At 34.0% G+C, this 17,408-nt stretch overlaps 2 protein-coding genes across 3 annotated transcripts; one reads left to right on the forward strand and one right to left on the reverse strand.

Moving 5' to 3' along the window:
* The first annotated feature begins 7,664 nt into the window (after window positions 1-7,664).
* Window positions 7,665-10,811, forward strand: LOC131660871 (laccase-15). The gene is made up of 6 exons (XM_058930226.1): window positions 7,665-7,864; window positions 7,946-8,097; window positions 8,184-8,428; window positions 8,513-8,641; window positions 9,251-10,192; window positions 10,469-10,811. Exons 1-6 carry the CDS (start codon window positions 7,745-7,747, stop codon window positions 10,597-10,599), a joined length of 1,719 nt encoding a protein of 572 aa, XP_058786209.1. The 5' UTR covers window positions 7,665-7,744; the 3' UTR covers window positions 10,600-10,811.
* Window positions 10,812-11,120: 309 nt separating this feature from the next.
* On the reverse strand, window positions 11,121-14,082 carry LOC131660872 (protein TIC 22, chloroplastic). 2 transcript variants are annotated; one of them, XR_009301053.1, is made up of 9 exons: window positions 13,720-14,082; window positions 13,577-13,639; window positions 13,386-13,460; window positions 13,068-13,115; window positions 12,831-12,890; window positions 12,641-12,712; window positions 11,732-11,767; window positions 11,473-11,646; window positions 11,121-11,399 (listed from the first exon to the last, which is right to left on the reverse strand). XR_009301053.1 is itself a non-coding variant. In XM_058930228.1 (8 exons), exons 1-8 carry the CDS (start codon window positions 14,032-14,034, stop codon window positions 11,557-11,559), a joined length of 759 nt encoding a protein of 252 aa, XP_058786211.1. In that variant the 5' UTR covers window positions 14,035-14,082; the 3' UTR covers window positions 11,121-11,556. The 2 variants fall into 2 exon arrangements, 1 of the variants encoding a protein (XP_058786211.1); XM_058930228.1 differs by having other exon boundaries at window positions 11,121-11,646.
* Window positions 14,083-17,408: the final 3,326 nt, after the last annotated feature.

Consider the following 17,408-nt stretch of genomic DNA (forward strand, 5'->3'; position numbering starts at 1 on the left):
AGGGCACCAAAACAACAAATTAGATATACTGACTAATGTGTATACTCAACTTTCTATACAAACTACATCTTATCTTAATATTAAGAATAATACTATCTAAGAGATGATTATCCAAGTCTTTATTTCCAAATATTTTTTCGTTTCGACCTTTCCACAATTCATAAATTGTTTTAGCCAAGGCAACTTTTAAAATTTGTCTTTTTGTCCCCTTCTTTTTTGCCTCCTTATTGGACCACTCAACTTCCAAATTCCACCCTTTTGGGTCTCTTTTTACTTGCAGCCATTGTAAGATATTCTTCCAGATATCTTTGAACCTACTACAAGCAAAGAATAGATGATCAAGCGTTTCTTTTTCATCACAAAAACAACAGGTGTCATCAATTTGCATCCCAAATTTAATTAGCATGTCCTTCGTAGGAATTTTTCTCCAAAGACACATCCACAAGATGAACAATGCTCGCGGTCTTGCACGTTTTTTCACCAAAATTTTATTCCAATCAACCTGGACAAAATCCTCTTGGATAGCTCTATACATCAAATCAGTTTTGAAATTACCTTTGCTATTTGCTTCTTGCCAGTAATTCGTTATACACGCATATTCCCTACTCTTGACAATCTTTTTAAGTATCCAAGAGCAAGAATTTGGAATTTGCCAATGGAACACACTGCTGCCTTTAAAATAGTATGTCTCCAGCCATTAAATCCATAACTTATTCGCTTTTTGATGGATGCTCCATAACATTTTACACATCGATGCTTTATTCCACAACTTCAGGGAGATAAGATTCTGTCTGCCAGCAGCTTTTGGACTATATAGCCGCTCCCGATCAATAGGAGCCTTTCTGCACACAGTTTCCTTACCACTGCACAAGAAACTACGATAAATTGCTTCAATCTCCTTAATGACACCCTGTGGTAAAGGGATGATCTGCATCCAATACGCTGAGACGACAAACAGCACACTCCTAATCAACTAGCATCGCCTAGCATAGCTCAAAAGTCTCGACGTCCAATGTTTTATCTTAGTCATAATTCTCTCAATCAACGACCTACAGTTATGGATTGTAAGCTTTCTACTAGCCAAAGGAATCCCCAAATATTTAAATGGCATTACCCCTTCGACGAAACATGTATCCTTCTAAATCAGAATTCTCTCGTTGATTGACTCCCCCAAAATACACTTTGCATTTTGCTGGATGACACATAATCTTCACCATTTATTTTAAAATCTAATGGTTCAGATTCATTCTCATGTTCTCATATAAAAATTACATTCTCATAGGATAAATCATATATATATATATATATATATATATATATATATATATATATATATATATATATATATATATATATATTGATCGATCAAGAAGAGAATCAAGGAATACTTGGACCATAGCGAAAAAGTCTCAAGTACTAATTCTGAAATAGACAGAGAGTCAAAGACGAGAAATGAATACTTATTGACTTGTGAGTCTTCTTCGACTGGTACTCTTGATACCTCGGTACTCTTCAAAGGAATGGAGTGGATTGTTTATCTACTGATGTATTGAGACGATAGCTCATATATAGGTTATGGCCCATTAAAGTTCTCATTATTCTGAAACAAGCCATCGGACATCGACTCATATTTCCCCCTACAATATCATTATTCTTTAAACCTGCGTCTAAATGTTATTAATCTTTTGATTTTTCTTGTACAATCTTATTCACCCCATACATAAATAATGGAACCACCAGACCTGTCATCCCCGATGTATAACGTGACCGAACTTCGACTACAACCACATTAATGTGATCTCTATATCATATCTATTTCCACCTTTTGCAATTAAAGTCTTTAATGAGATTAAAACTGAAGTTCCTTAGGTGCAATTTAAAACAAAATATTTGCACATAACCTAAAAAATATATAATGTTAAAAAAATATATAATCATAAACTTTACTTCTACAAAAACTCAAATATAACAAAGTTTGTTCCAAAAGATAAAACCAAAGTATAAAACATAAAATAAACAAAATAAATATGGTAATGCTCCCACTAATTTAAGACATTCTTAAAACTAAGACCCATGTGAGCAACATGTGTATGAAAAGTCTTAGGCGTTAAGCTTTTGGTTAGTGGATCAAGTAGAATTAAGTATGTCTCTATGTATTCTATCAAAATTTGTTTCTCCCAGACTCTTTCTTTGACAACAAAATGTTTAATATCATTAAATTTTGACTTTGTAACATTCATGTTGTTGCTTGAGTAGAGTACAACTGCATTATTGTCACAATAATATTCAAAGGCATTTTGATGCTCCCAATGATGTGTAGGCTCATGACAAAGTTCAACAACCATGTTTCATGTTTGATGTCTCAATGAAAACCACAAACACCTGACCATGGTGGAAAGAGCTACTAATGTTTATTTTGCTCATTTCCAAGAGGCGACTCTTCCAGCCAAGAGGAAGATATAATTAGATTTGAATCGTTTTCTATCAGAGAAGAATATCCAATGATATTCAAACTATATGACTTCTGATAAATGAGCATGAATTCTGCAAAAAATAGTCATAATATCCAATGAGACTCCCTGAAGCGTAAGGAATATTATGAATTTCTTTCATTTCAAGATTTGTAAAAGGGCAATGTTTAAGAGTAAATGTGTCTCCTCAAGCAACAAGTGTGTCTCTTTGTTAACTATCTTTCATAAAAAATATATCCATAATTGTTTCGATTTAGATCTTGTGATAATACTAAGATACTTCAGAGTAATCTCTAACTAAGTATTTGGTTTCCTAAGCCAAAGGAGACACACTCAAGATTTTTCATCTCAACATTCTGAGATAAATCTTTTGGTTTTGGACAATAAGCTTATATTTAGGGATGTCAACGGGGCAGATATTGTTCGGAGGATGCTTCTCCATTCCCCGCCCCGCCCCCAAATTTAGTCCCCATTCCCAATCCCCGCCACGGGGGAATATTTCCCTCCATCCCCATCCCCACAGATCCCCACGGATATCCACGGAGATCGAATCTTAAGAAAATTTCTACACTTTTTGATCAAAACTATGACACTAGTATTTTGTTTTTTTTCCCGTATTTTTAAAACGCATATATTTGCATCTTTATTTTATAAAAAAAATCAAAATACATCTTGCATCAATAATAAATAAAAAAAGCAAAAGAACTTGATGTTGCTAATATTTTTATGTAAAAATAAATAAATAGTAACATAACTTCTTGCTACCGTACTTCCACTAATTTACTACCACAATACCGATGTCGTCCAACGCAAGTGGTTGATTATGTATGACAAATCTATAACTTCTAATGACTCTTCATTTTTTAATACATTGTAAAATTATATAATTATATAATATATAAAATATATAAATTAACATATATCTCCGGAGTCGGGGAATCCACGGGGACGGAGGATACTTTCCCAATCCCCGCCCCAATGTGTTATCGGGGGAACTTTTCCCTCCATCCCCATCCCCACGGGGAAAAAAATCCCCAACTCCGGAACTCCGCACAGATATTCCTCACAGGGATCCCCATTAACAGATGCAATTGACATCCCTGTTTCTTTTCTAAAAGTATATATTCTACATATAATACCAAAACAATAAATTTACTCCTTCTAAACTTATGGTTAGGGGTGGAAATAGATAAGACCAACTAATAGGGGCCTACGGCCTAACCTACATAGGTCCAGGCCAGGCCAGATTTTTTTAAAATAGAAAAAGCTTGAGCTTTTTTATAAACCTATTTAGTTAAAAAGATTAAGCCACATGCCGCAAAAAGGTCTTTTAAGCCTATCAGGTTGACCTATTTAAATAAATATGAATAATTTTATTATTATATGGTGTTTGTATTTTAAAGTAAAATACAAAATAAAGTTTAGTTGTCGAGAAGAACTTATGAAAATAAGCTGAAAAAATCTTATGAACAATGTTATAAGTTGTTTTCATAAGTTCTCTCAAACAAATAGTATCACAAAACATATGTTAATAGGTAAACTTGAATAAGTCAATGCAAATAAACATTTAGTCTAATTAATTTTTTTAATTTGTTAGTCTATTTTAACACTAGTTGAATTCTTATTTACAAATATTCAAATAAATAGACTTTATGTAGGTTAATAAGTCAATCAGACCTTCGAAAATGTCAGACTCAGACCTAAAAATAAACATTTGATAGGCAACAAATTAAGTTTAAATTTTGAAATTTTTAGCAGGTCAAACTCAGGCTTGACAAGTCTAGTTTGACAAAGCCTAACTCGGTCCAGCCTATTTTCACCTCTTGTACACAATTATCAATTAGATTACTCTCAAAACTACAAGAGAATATGACTTCATGAAATTTGAAACATAATTGATGAGAAGCATATTTAAGGTCGCATATGATTTTTTTGAATTTTCAAACCATAGACTTTGTGTATTCCGATACAAATTATATATATATATATATATATATATATATATATATATATATATATATATATATATATATATATATATATATATATATATATATATATATATATATATATATATATATATATATATATATATATATATATATATATATATATATATATATATGAGGAGGGTTATATTGACTCCAAAAGTAAGTGTTCAACACTTACTCCAAATCAGAACCATTGATTTTCATTAATCTAACGGTTTTAACTGATCATTTAATCTATTTATTTTTGGAAATATTTTATTATATAAAACTTTAATTAAAACCGTTGGATTAATGATAATCAATGGTTATGATTTGGAGTAAGTGTTGAACACTTACTCTTGGAGTCAATTCTTCAATGTTTCTATTTATAAATGTAATTTTTTACATTCATATGGTGCATTTATGTTTCTGAAAGATTCTTTCGATGAAAATGGAGAAAAAGTATCTTTATAATCAATGTCTTGCTTTTGAGTAAAATCTGTGGCAACAAGACGAGCTTTGTAGCTTTCAAGTTTACTCTTTAAATTTCTTGTGGTTTTAAATATCCATTTACAACTGATGATTTTCTTTTCTTTACATAATTTATCGTTATTTTAAACGTTATTGTCAATCATAGATTTCATATTATCCTTCATGGCATTAATCCACTTGTAAGAGTTAAGATTGTGCATAACTTGACGAATTTTGTTAAAATCTTCCTCGATCATGCCAACTTCATCTTCATATTCATGAAGAAATACAAAATAATTATCCGAAATTGCATTTCTCTTCTCTCTAATAGATTTTCTTGATAATTGTTGCACTTGAGGTTATTGAGTTTAAACTATGTGTGATACTTGAGGAAGAAATTCAGTGTTGTGTTGTTTTTAAAGGATGTTTTGGAATAACATCTTAAGGGATTTTAGGAATAACATCTTGATTTATTCCTGAACCTATTACTGATAGAATGACAAGTAAAAAAGCTTATTCATGCTCAGTAAAATTTTCTTCATCAAATACAACACTCTATGATTTCTTTCGCTCCAAACTCTACATCCTCAAGGAATCTTGAATTTATTTTTAAAAAATTGTTGTAATAATGGCATTGTAAACCTTGTATCCGCGAGAGTGTTCGACGTAATAACAACTAACAGTATTTGCATTTATCTTATCCTTATGAGGCCTATATGATCTTGCTTTAACTGGACATCCCTTAAATGTGCAAAGGTCTAATGGTAGGTTATTTCCTAGTCCATAACTTATAAGGGGTTTTAGCTACTATTTTACCGGGTACTTTATTAAAAATACAAACAACGATCATTATTTTTCCTCCCCAAAGTAACTTTAGTAGGGGAGAATGCCTAATCATACTCATCACCATATCCTTAAATATTTTGTTTCGTCGTTTTGCAACTCATTCATATAACTCGTTAAAGACGAAGAAGAGAAATTGCAACGAGAGGTAAGGATCAATAAAATCAATAGTGTGTTAATCAAGGATAATTGAACTCATGTCTCGAACCATTCCTTAAAAATCACAAAGAAATACCCTGACTCAGTCTCACAAAACCAAGCTTGGGGGAATTTTGCTCAGACCTGGATCAAAAGTAAAGAGAATTCATTTTGATGTTGATTGTGTTGAAAATCAAGTGTGGGGAAGAAGTCCCACATTGGTTTAAAAAAGGAAAGAATGAACACTTTATAAGTGAGAGAACCCACACACCTATCACCTTAAGGTTTTAGGTGGAGATGTGGTGTGTCTCTCACAAAGGTGTGTCCCAAGTAAAGTGCTCCCTCGTTGACCCCCCTCAAGTTGCTTCCAACAGATTGGTGTGACATTAGACCGATGATGTTAGACCAAGGACGTCACTTTTTCAACTATGGACCCAAAGAAAATTCTAAAACCTCATAAACAAGTATGAACATGCACTAAGAAAATACCCTAATCGAGATAAATAATTAAAGGAGAATTGTCTTATCATAGAACAGAAATATTTAGACAATTATTATGCACATAATACGCTAGGCCCCAAAATCCTAGGACCTTACTATAAAAAGAGGGGCAAAATGTCAAATTAACGTACAGGTATTTTTATCCAAATTACCTCTCATTATCGGCGTTCGCTAACTTGGACGTCGGAGTGTTCGTAAGTATCATCCTCCCTCAACGTTAAACCAAACTTAGAGTATGCCCCAACTTTTCAAAAAATCGCCACAAAAGTGACTCGCCTCTCATCCTGAGATCTAGGGGTGGGAATAGGCCAGACCGACTAACAGGGGCCTACGGCCCAGCCTACGTAGGCCTAGGTCAGGCCAGGCTTTTTAGATAAATAGAAAAGGCCTAGGCTTTTTTATAAGCCTATTTAGCTAAAAAGGCTAGGCCACAGGCCACATAAAAAGCCTTTTAAGCCTAAGAGGCCGACCTATTTAAATACATATGAATAATTTTATTATTATTATATTATATTTTTTACTTTAAATTAAAAATATAAAAATAAATTTTAGTTATTTAGAAGAAATTATGAAAATAAGATGAAAAGAATCTTATGAACAATGTCATAAGTTGTTTCGATAAGTTCTCTCAAATAAATAATATCACAAAATTTATGCTACTAGGTAAACTCAAATAAACTAATGCAAACAAACATTTAATCTCATTGATCTTTTAATTTGTTAGTCTATATAAAGACGAGTTGAATGACTTATTTACAAATGTTCAAATGAAATAGGCTTTTAAGTAGGCTAATAGGCCAATCAGGCCTTCAAAAAGGCCAGACCCAGGCCAAAAAAATAAGCCTATGATAGGCTACAGGCCAGGCTTAGGCTTTGAATATTATAGCAGGTCAGACTCAGGCTTGGCAAAGCCTAGCTCGGCCCAGCCTATTCCCACCCCTAGTGAGATCCACGCCAGATTAATATTTAATATTAATTTTTTATATTTTAATACAAATTAATAGTATTAATAAAAAAATTATAAAAAAAAGATACTATATTTAGTTCTTTGTAGACAGTTTGACACAAAAATATTTTCAAATTGTCTTACTTTAATTAGGGGGTATTATTTGGGGCCTAGTGAATAAATGTCTACCTAAGTTGATTTTATTGTTTGTATATAGGTGTAATAGTGAGGTTTCACCATAACTTGTAGATTGAAGCACGCAAAACTAACTTCTATATATGCTAAGCTCTTTACTTTATTCAAAACAATAAATATACAAGTCTCTTTAATTCAAATATAAAACCCCTTCAACACTATGTTGTTTTCGTAACCCAACTAACTATATGCAATAGCATTATAGTGTGATGTTGAACATATTATCTTCCATGAAAATGTCGTTTTACAAAGATTTGTTCCTCCAAATTCTGTTTATTTTTTCCTTCATTACTCTTAGTTCTCAAACTAAGAGTCACTATAACTTTGTTGTGAGTCTCTTTTCATAACCATAATTTACATATTTTTATTGCATATCACATATATAGTATCTTAATTGAGTAATGTTGCAGGTGAAAGAAGCACGTTACACAAGATTGTGTTCCACAAAAAGCATATTGACTGTGAATGGAAAATTTCCAGGACCAACCATCAAAGTCTACAAGGGTGATACAATCTACGTCAATGTTCGTAACAACGGAAAACACAACATAACTTTACATTGGTATTAATTTTTTTTTTCCAATTTTTGATGATACATGTACAAAAATAACATTACGAATGGTAAATTAATTGATTAAAAATGGACAGGCATGGAGTGAAGCAACCTAAGAATCCATGGTCAGATGGTCCTGAGTACATAACTCAGTGTCCAATTCAACCAGGAATGATATTCAGACAAAAAGTGATATTTTCAGTAGAGGAAGGGACTGTATGGTGGCATGCTCATAGTGATTGGTCAAGAGCAACTGTCCATGGTGCTATCCATGTCTATCCTAGAAAAAATTCTACCTACCCTTTTCCTGAACCTTATGGACACATACCTATCATATTTGGTATGAAATTTTTTTTGATGTTTGTAATTGATTATATATTATGTACAAGAAGAATTTTTTTTATTTGAATTGTTTTACTCCTAGGTGAATGGTGGAAGAGTGATGTGAATGATGTTTTTAGAGAATTTGTTGAAAGTGGAGGAACCCCAAGAGTATCTGATGCTATTACTATAAATGGTCAACCTGGAGATTTGTATCCATGCTCCACATCGGGTAAGTGCATCAACATTTCTTTTTATTTTCAACTAAAAAGAAATGAGAATTTTGGGTTAAGTACACCGTTGTAATTGCTTCTTGATGCTTCATTTCCTGTGCTCCTTCACCTTTGTGTACACACTTACTTAAATCAATGTAAAGTTTACAACGAAATCAAAATTTAATACCACCATTTTCATCTGTACGTTCGTAAAATTAAATTCCTATCAAATTTGGATACAACTAAATCTTCTGCTTCTTCAAAACTGAAGGAGTCTTCAACTATCTACTGCATCCATAGTTTGTTGGAGATTAGTCTATTGAAGAATCCTCAATTTTGAAGAGTAGTTAAGAATTATCATATTTTATGGTTTATTCCGTAAATAGTAAAGAGTTAAACAGAGAAAATGTGTAGTAAAGAGTGGCATTTATGAGACGGGTAGCAATCGGTTGTTGCATAGATGTATGAAAAAATTGAATTAAAAAATATGATTCCTCATTTCCCCACAATTACAGTTACGGCGAGCGGAAGTCCTTAAACTCTAATTGACCTCAAGAAAATAATTGAATGGCAGTGTAACTTTTTTTATTACATTTATTAACTCTTAATTTTCTTTTGATCTCCAGAAACATTTGCGCTAAACGTAAAGCAGGGAAGGACATATCTTCTACGTGTTGTTAATGCCGCAATGAATCTCATACTGTTTTTCGCTATTTCTAAACACAACCTCACTGTTGTTGCTACCGATGCTATGTACACAAGGCCAATGACAAAAGACTACATTTGCATATCACCAGGACAATCAATGGATGTATTGTTGCATACCAACCAAGAACCTAATCACTACTATTTGGCTGCAAGAGCATACTCAACTGGGGGAGTAGAGTTTGACAACACCACAACTACAGCTAGAGTACAATACATAGGGAGTTATACTCCACCTTTAACTCCTCCGTTGCCTTATCTTCCGAACTTTACAGACACACAGGCAGCTTTTGACTTCTTCAGAAGCATGAGAAGCTTACCTGAGAAATCCCCCCATGAAGTCCCAAAAGACATCAGCCAACATATATTAACAACGGTTTCTATCAACACATTTCCATGTCTCAATGGCCAGTCCTGTGAAGGTCCAAATGGAACTAGTTTAGCTGCTAGCTTGAGCAACGTAAGCTTTCAAAACCCAACCTATAACATACTAGAAGCTTATTACTATCAAATCAAGGGGGTATTCAAAAAGGGATTTCCCAATTTTCCACCTCATACATTTGATTTCACTGGAGATAATTTGCCTCTGACCTTGAATACACCAAGGCGAGCAACTAAAGTTAAAGTTTTTGAATATAACACAACAGTAGAACTTGTTTTCCAAAACACAAATTTGATTACAGGGTTAGACCATCCCATGCATCTCCATGGAATTAGTTTCCATGTCGTCGGGCTCGGGTTTGGCAATTTCAACAAAAGTAAGGATCCGATGAATTACAATCTGTATGATCCTCCACTTATGAATAATGTCATGGTGCCTGTAAATGGATGGGCTGCAATTAGGTTCAGGGCCACCAACCCAGGTATGTGTCCTAGTGAACATGTTTTCTTAAGGTAAAGTGATATTTAAAGCACCTAAAATTTATTGAAAAAAGGAAGAAAAAAAAGGAAAAATGGGACACAAACCAAAACCTCTGTAATATAAACAAGAATCAAAACTGATCCTTCTTTTTCCAAGGCAAGTACGTAGCATAGCATATAGCATACTCCTATATACTATTTATATATAACTACTTTTTCCAATTTTATTTTTCTTAGTTTAAAACTCATACTTGCACGAAATGTTCATTCAATTACAGGAGTATGGTTCCTGCACTGTCATCTAGAACGCCACCTCACTTGGGGCATGGACACAGTGTTTATTGTGAAGAATGGTGAACCCTTATATGCAAAGTTACCGCCTCCACCGCAAGACATGCCCCCATGTTAATTAATCTTTTAGACATTTTTGTATAGGCTTTTTTGGGCTTTTTTATATATGCACTATGATAAATGTTATAATCACATGTGTGTTTGTTTTGCCCTATGATTCTAGGAGGCAAGTGTTTAAATTTGAAGAAAAAATGTCTAATTGATAGCATCAATTGTATGACTTTAAATTGATTTTATCTTTTAATTAAAAATAACTAAGTAAAAAGCGAACTACTGAGAGTAGGAATATTATTTAGTACAAACTTTTGAAATTTCTAAATTATTGGGAGAATTTTAAATAGTCCCTAAGCTAAATTTCTAATTGAATATCTAAACTTGTCAATTATTTGTTAGTGGGTCTCTTAACTTACAACTTCCAATTGGATCTCTAGATTTAGTAATAAGTTGAAATCATGTCCCTAAATTTTTAAATAATGTATAACTAAGTCCCTAAATTCAAGGACTTGATTATGAGTTATTAATAAGTTTAAAAATTCAATTGAAATTATTAGTTTAATCACATATTTAAAAGTCTCCAAATAGTTAAAAACCTGCAGACTAATTAAACTTGATTTCCAAACCCATATCCAAAGACCTCTCCCTTAACTCATGGAAAGGTAGAATTTAAGCAATAGAGTTACAGCTGTCGGTTAAAATGAAAAAACTGTACATGTATTTGGAAAATTCCCATACAATTAGGATTTAACATACTCAACAATGGTGAATCCATGGGACCTTTACCTTAAATGGACATTGGCAGATATACCTATGCCCTCTCACCTATAGACATACCTTATATAGAGAATCCTTAAGCAGAATCTGCATGAGAAGGAATTGATATTAAGAAGAAAAGAAAACAAATTACTGGAAGGCAGAGGTCCTGACATCTCACCAGCTGACTATAATTGATAGGAATACGTCTAATTTGCTCAAGGAAACCATAAAAAACTATGCTTAGCTCTTGGTGCCCAGATAATTAAGCAATAATTTCTTGTATATGTTGAGAGTGCTTTTTTCCTGGGGGAATAAAAACCAAATCCTCCCACCCTGAACTCTTTTCACTCAACTGCAATGTTGGAGAGAAAGAGAATTATCATAATCCAAATTACTTTCCAGTTTATAGACTATAATTAATATGCAGACTTTACTACCTCGATTTTTTTCAGTACATCTTCAAAGCTACCAACCTGCTTGGTTATCAAAAGTAAGCAAATAAATAAGAAACATTCAAATGACTGATAAATTATAAAACAATACACTCTAGCATTTAACTTCTTTACCATTTGAAAAACCAGATATCTAGCAGAGTATCCAGATTGAAATCAATGAGGATCATGTGATTACTCAATTCCACACAAATACATATTTACTTTTCATTTATGTATGAAAATACATGTTTTTCCCTTTTCTTGTAACCTTTTTCATGAAAGAAAGATCATAAAAACTTACTCTATGAACTATAATCCTATATAGAGGGCTTCAAATTGCTATTTTCACATTGAAATGACCTTTCCAAAAGATGCTTTTGTTAGCCATAAAATTTAAGAAACAAAAAATCAAATTATTTGCAGAACTAAAACTAGTTATTTACATCAGCATAATTGTTTTCAAGGCCATACAGTTCTGATTGGAGAATTTTATAAATAACATAAACACTTTTGCCTAAATTATTGACTTATAAGGAACTGATGCCGTGCAATTCGAAAAACACACTGCAAATTACAAATATATTACACAAGACTATAATTCAACCAATTGTTCAGCAGGTTTTCAAGTGGATCATACTGGCAGTTAGATGTTAAATCATTCAAGACGAGTCTTGGAGATAACAGCTCTGTGAGTATTAACTAAAATATGATGTCTTTGTCAGCAAAAAAAATATACGCTGTCATTTACTATGTCTAAAAAATTAAGGAAACTAGTAATTGGCTCTGACAAATTCATTGGAATGTCAAAATCATAATAAATGATTTAATATAAAGAGTGACTTAGAAACTTGGGAACAACAAGCTTCTGACAGGCACTAAAAAAACAAGAGCAAGAGATGACAGATTCTATACCATTATATGTTGAGAAACTCCAACACCTTTAGATGACTTGGAAACCTTAGATAGTTCCTGTTCAATATCTTCCTGTCCATTTAACAAACAAATGACAACTATCATATAATTTTGCTCCATCAAGCTACATGCCCAATCAAGATTTAATAGTGTAAGTGAAACATTGAAGAGATCAATCGGTTAGACAAACCTTAGTAAAATATACAGGGCAATAACGCTTGTTCTTCTTTTTCACCACCAAAAGGTCTGACTGTAAGCACATGTAATTACTAATCAATAGGTAAAAAGGAAGCATAATATGATCATGGCTTACAAACCATCTAACTATTTTAGTATTTCCACATCTGGCGTCTAATTTAAATATGTGACCACATTGCCCAAACGGTCCTTTGAAGGAAAGGACCGAAGGCTGCAAAAAAAAACATACCTGAAAAACAGGAACTCCGTCAAAACCTCCCTTGTTGGCTGCTCTGAGCTGATAAACACAAAATGAAAATGAAATCAAATACAAGTAGCTAATTGTTCGGTAGTTGAAGATATAAGCTCCGTTACAGAACTAATTCCCACACTGCAACTACAATGCATATTACCAAACTTCTTTCTCCCATGATTTACATTTCAAACTGATAACACTTAACTAGTTCAATATTGTCAGTTAGTTTATCACTGATATCGGACTCAGATGATAAAAATACTAGTATGACTTTAAGCAATAATTGTAAGACAAATATAAACAGATACCAACCTCAAGTGCATTCTTTATTTGAACAGGATCGGGTAAAAATCGGAATGCAATACCTTCAACTTTCAACATGTATACCTATAACACAAGAAGAATAGTTCTATGTAAAAGATACAAGATAAACACTATGCTTAACATTGCTTCAAAAACTATCAACTCGTGTGTTCCCCCTTATGAAATGGAAAAAAACCTACCTGGTCAAGTGTTATAGGAACGACCTTAGCCTTGCCTCGAAATTCTTTCTTCTGCGATCGAACCTAAAACAACGAACAAAAAATCAACAGCGTGAAATTAACCGAATGAAAAAAGAAGATAAAAAAATTACACAGAGAGAAACCTGGGCAAGGAAAGCTTCAGCGTCTTCTTTGCGAAAGCAAAGCAATCCAATGGACTTAGCACCTTCGGCATCAGACATAAGAACGAACTCATTGTCGGAATTGCTGACGGTGTAAACGGAGGTGCCGGCGAGGGACTTGGCGACGTGGTTGGAAGTTAAAGTAGCGGCGAAGGCGGGTTTGGTGCGAGTGTGAGACTGAATTAGGGTTCCGGCGAGGCGTTTGGTGTCTTCGAAACGAGTTGCGAGGTGGTTACGGTGGTGATTGATAAACGTTGAAAATGATAGAAGAGGGTTCCACTGTGCCTGGGACTCCATCTTTGATTCTACTAGTAAGTTCTAATGTTTGGTAATATCAAAATTAACTTTAGTTTAAAAAAAATGCAGGAAAAATTTCAGTAGTTTAAGTAAAAAATACAGTAAGAATTTTTTTTTTATAATCAAGATTATATATTAGATTAGAGATAAGAGTACTATGGGTACTCAAAATCCGTAACAACGAATTAATTACACAGATTTTAAAGCCTCCAAAGGAGCTTGATACCAAGAGTAAAAAAAGATAAATGGGCACTTTGACAAACCAACTGATAGCCAAATCCAAGAAACCATCTTAATGCTCAAGATAACATCATCTAAAACTAAAAGAGAGTTGTTAAAGATGATGTTGTTTCTTGAATTCCAAATGACCCAAACCGTTGTAAGCCAAATCAAGCATAATTTCTTCCTTTTCATACAACCCTTCAGAACCTGCAAAAAATGTGCTAAATGAAAGTGACCAACCATAGAATCATCTAGCATGTTGTCTAACCATAATCCTATGCTATTCCACACATTCTTAGCGAAAGGACACAGGAAGCATAAATGAACCAAATCCTCATATTCTCTTGTGCACATCACACACATTTTGTCATCCTCCCTATGTAGAACATTCCTCCTCACAAGTTGATCTTTTGATGGAAGTCTGTTTAAGAAGAACCTCCAGCCGAACACCTTTATTTTGGACGGTACTGCAGCATCCCACACCCATTTTATGGCTGCCAGTTTGTTCGCTTCGACCTCATCTTCTAAATGTCGGACCCTCATCAAAGAACAACAGCTTTTGACCGTGAAACAACCTTCCGTGGTAGGCCACCACTTCATAGAATCCACCACCCCTTCCGTTGGGCAGATTCCTCCCAAAATCTCCATAAGTTCCATAGCCTCCTGCATTAATTCTGGGTTGTCCAGCAAGATGTTAGCTGCAACATGAAAGTCCCATTGCCAATGATCTTCGTACCTTGAGCCCATTTCCATGACCGAACCCTGCTGCTTGCTAGAGACATTAAAGAGCAGGGGAAACAACTCTTTAAATGGAATCCCACCCAGCCATCTACTATACCAAAACATGATTTTACCACCATCGCCTAGACCAAAGCTAACACTACCTGCAAAAAAATCAAGCTCATTAGTTAAATCCAGACTTGCTGCCAGCAAGTCTTTCCACCAGACAGAATCCCTCTTTTGCACTTTGAAGTTCGTCCCCATAATCACAGCTTTATGAATGTCACCGTATCTAGCTTTCAGAAGATTTTTCCATAAGGAATCTTCTTCTAACAGGATGCGCCATTTCCATTTGGTCAAAAGGGCATTGTTGAAAATACTTATGTTCTTTACTCCCAAACCCCCTTCACTCTTGGGTTTACAAATATTAGCCCAACTAATCCAATTAATACACCTCTTATCCTCATTCCCACACCATAAGAATCGACTCTGAATTCGTATAATTTCTTTCACGATTTTTACCGGAGCTTTGTAAAATGACATGGAATAAATCGGTAAGCTGGAGAGGACCGCATTGAGAAGAACAACTCTGCCTCCAATGGACAACGACTTAGCTTTCCACAGGGATAATCTATTCTTCATACCGCGTAACACCTCACCCCACGCGTCAGCTCTCCTCGGATTTATCCCCACCTGAATTCCTAAGAACTTGAAAGGAAGCTTCTCCCGCTTGCAACTTAGAAACTGGGAGGCTGCAACCAGAAAAGATTCAGTAAGGTTGACCCCCGCGACCTTGGTTTTTGAGAAATTCACCGTCAGGCCCGATACCAACTGAAATCCTTTAAATATATATTTAATGCTCCAAAGAATTTTCCAAGAATTTTCCCCTACAATTACTGTATCGTCTGCAAATTGTAGAAGCGTGACTTCACTGCCATTGTTGATTTTATAACCCTCAAAAGAACCAGCCTGAGAAGCAGTCTTGAATAATACAGCCAATGCTTCAGCAATCAAGGTGAAAAGGAAAGGGGATAACGGGTCGCCCTGTCTAAGGCCCCGTTCCACTGTAAAGTCTTTAGTTGGGAAGCCATTGACCAGAATCGACATTGAGCTATTGAATATGCACGCTTCCATCCAATTGCACCATTTATTACCAAAACCAAACTTACGAAACAAGGATCTCAAGAACTGCCAATTAACACAGTCATAAGCTTGTTGGAAATCCACCTTGAAAATGAAACACTCCTTCCTACCTTTTTTTGCGTGATCTCTTATTTCATTTAAAGCCAATACTCCATCTAAAATTTGCCTCCCTGGAACAAACGCAGATTGTGATTGAGAGATAAGCGAATTTAGCACCTTCTTGACTCTGTTTGCTAATACCTTCGATATTATTTTGTAAAGACACCCTATTAGACAGATTGGGCGAAACTCATTTAGGCCCTGAGGGTTAGCAATTTTAGGAACCAGTGCTATGAAGGAAGCTGTTACTGCCTTTGGAAGTGAAGCAGAATTGTGAAAATCCATGACCACCTTGTAAATGTCTTCCTGCAGAAAATCCACTAGGGTCAGTACAAAAAACCGATATACAATTTTATCAGGTTTTTGAAAAAATGTGGCATACAAAAATAAATCATTTTTAAAATTAAAAAAAAACATTATGAATAACCGGAGTTTTTACAAAATGGTGAAAAATCGTATAGTGTTATGTTAAGTCATTGGTTTTTTGTAATGCTAGTGTATTATTCGAATATTTAGAAAAATTGTGAAATATCTGATAGTTTGAATTTTTACTATAAAAATTTTGTCGACAGATTTGTACGGTTGTGATTGCGCCGATAATTTTATATAATTAGGGTCGGCCCAACCCGTTTAGAGGCCTAAAACAAATTTTAAAATCCATTTAGAGGCTTAAAGAAAATTTTAAAATGAGGCCTTTAAAATGTATTTAGAAATAATAATTGTGTGGTTGCTGTAAAGTTGAATCCAAGATCAAAAGGCAAAGAAACCTACATTTTACCAACTCAACCATATAATATATGTGATTAATGTATCATTATATTTTTTCATGACTGAATAAGAAATATTTGAGACTCTTTTTAAACTCAAACTTTTGAGGCCTAAAATCCTAGCCTAGGTAGCTTGGCCCTTGGCCCGGCCCTGTGTACAACTGTGATTGTATCAATTGTGATTGTTAAAAAGAATATTTTAGAATGCCCCAATATTCGTATATGGCAGTTGTGTACTTGTGTACTTTAACAGTGATGCAATTGAAAACTCAAAGGAATATCGAGCGCTAAACCTAGAATGAAAACACATGATTGCAAGCGCAAAACCTGTTAGATAAGTTCTGAAATGCACCCGATAAAGAAAACTTTAAATTTTATTATAATGAAAGATAATTCTTATGGTCACGCCAAGGTCTTTAAATA

This window comes from Vicia villosa, linkage group LG3, assembly GCF_029867415.1.
Source record: "Vicia villosa cultivar HV-30 ecotype Madison, WI linkage group LG3, Vvil1.0, whole genome shotgun sequence".
In the NCBI taxonomy this organism is placed as follows: domain Eukaryota; kingdom Viridiplantae; phylum Streptophyta; class Magnoliopsida; order Fabales; family Fabaceae; genus Vicia; species Vicia villosa.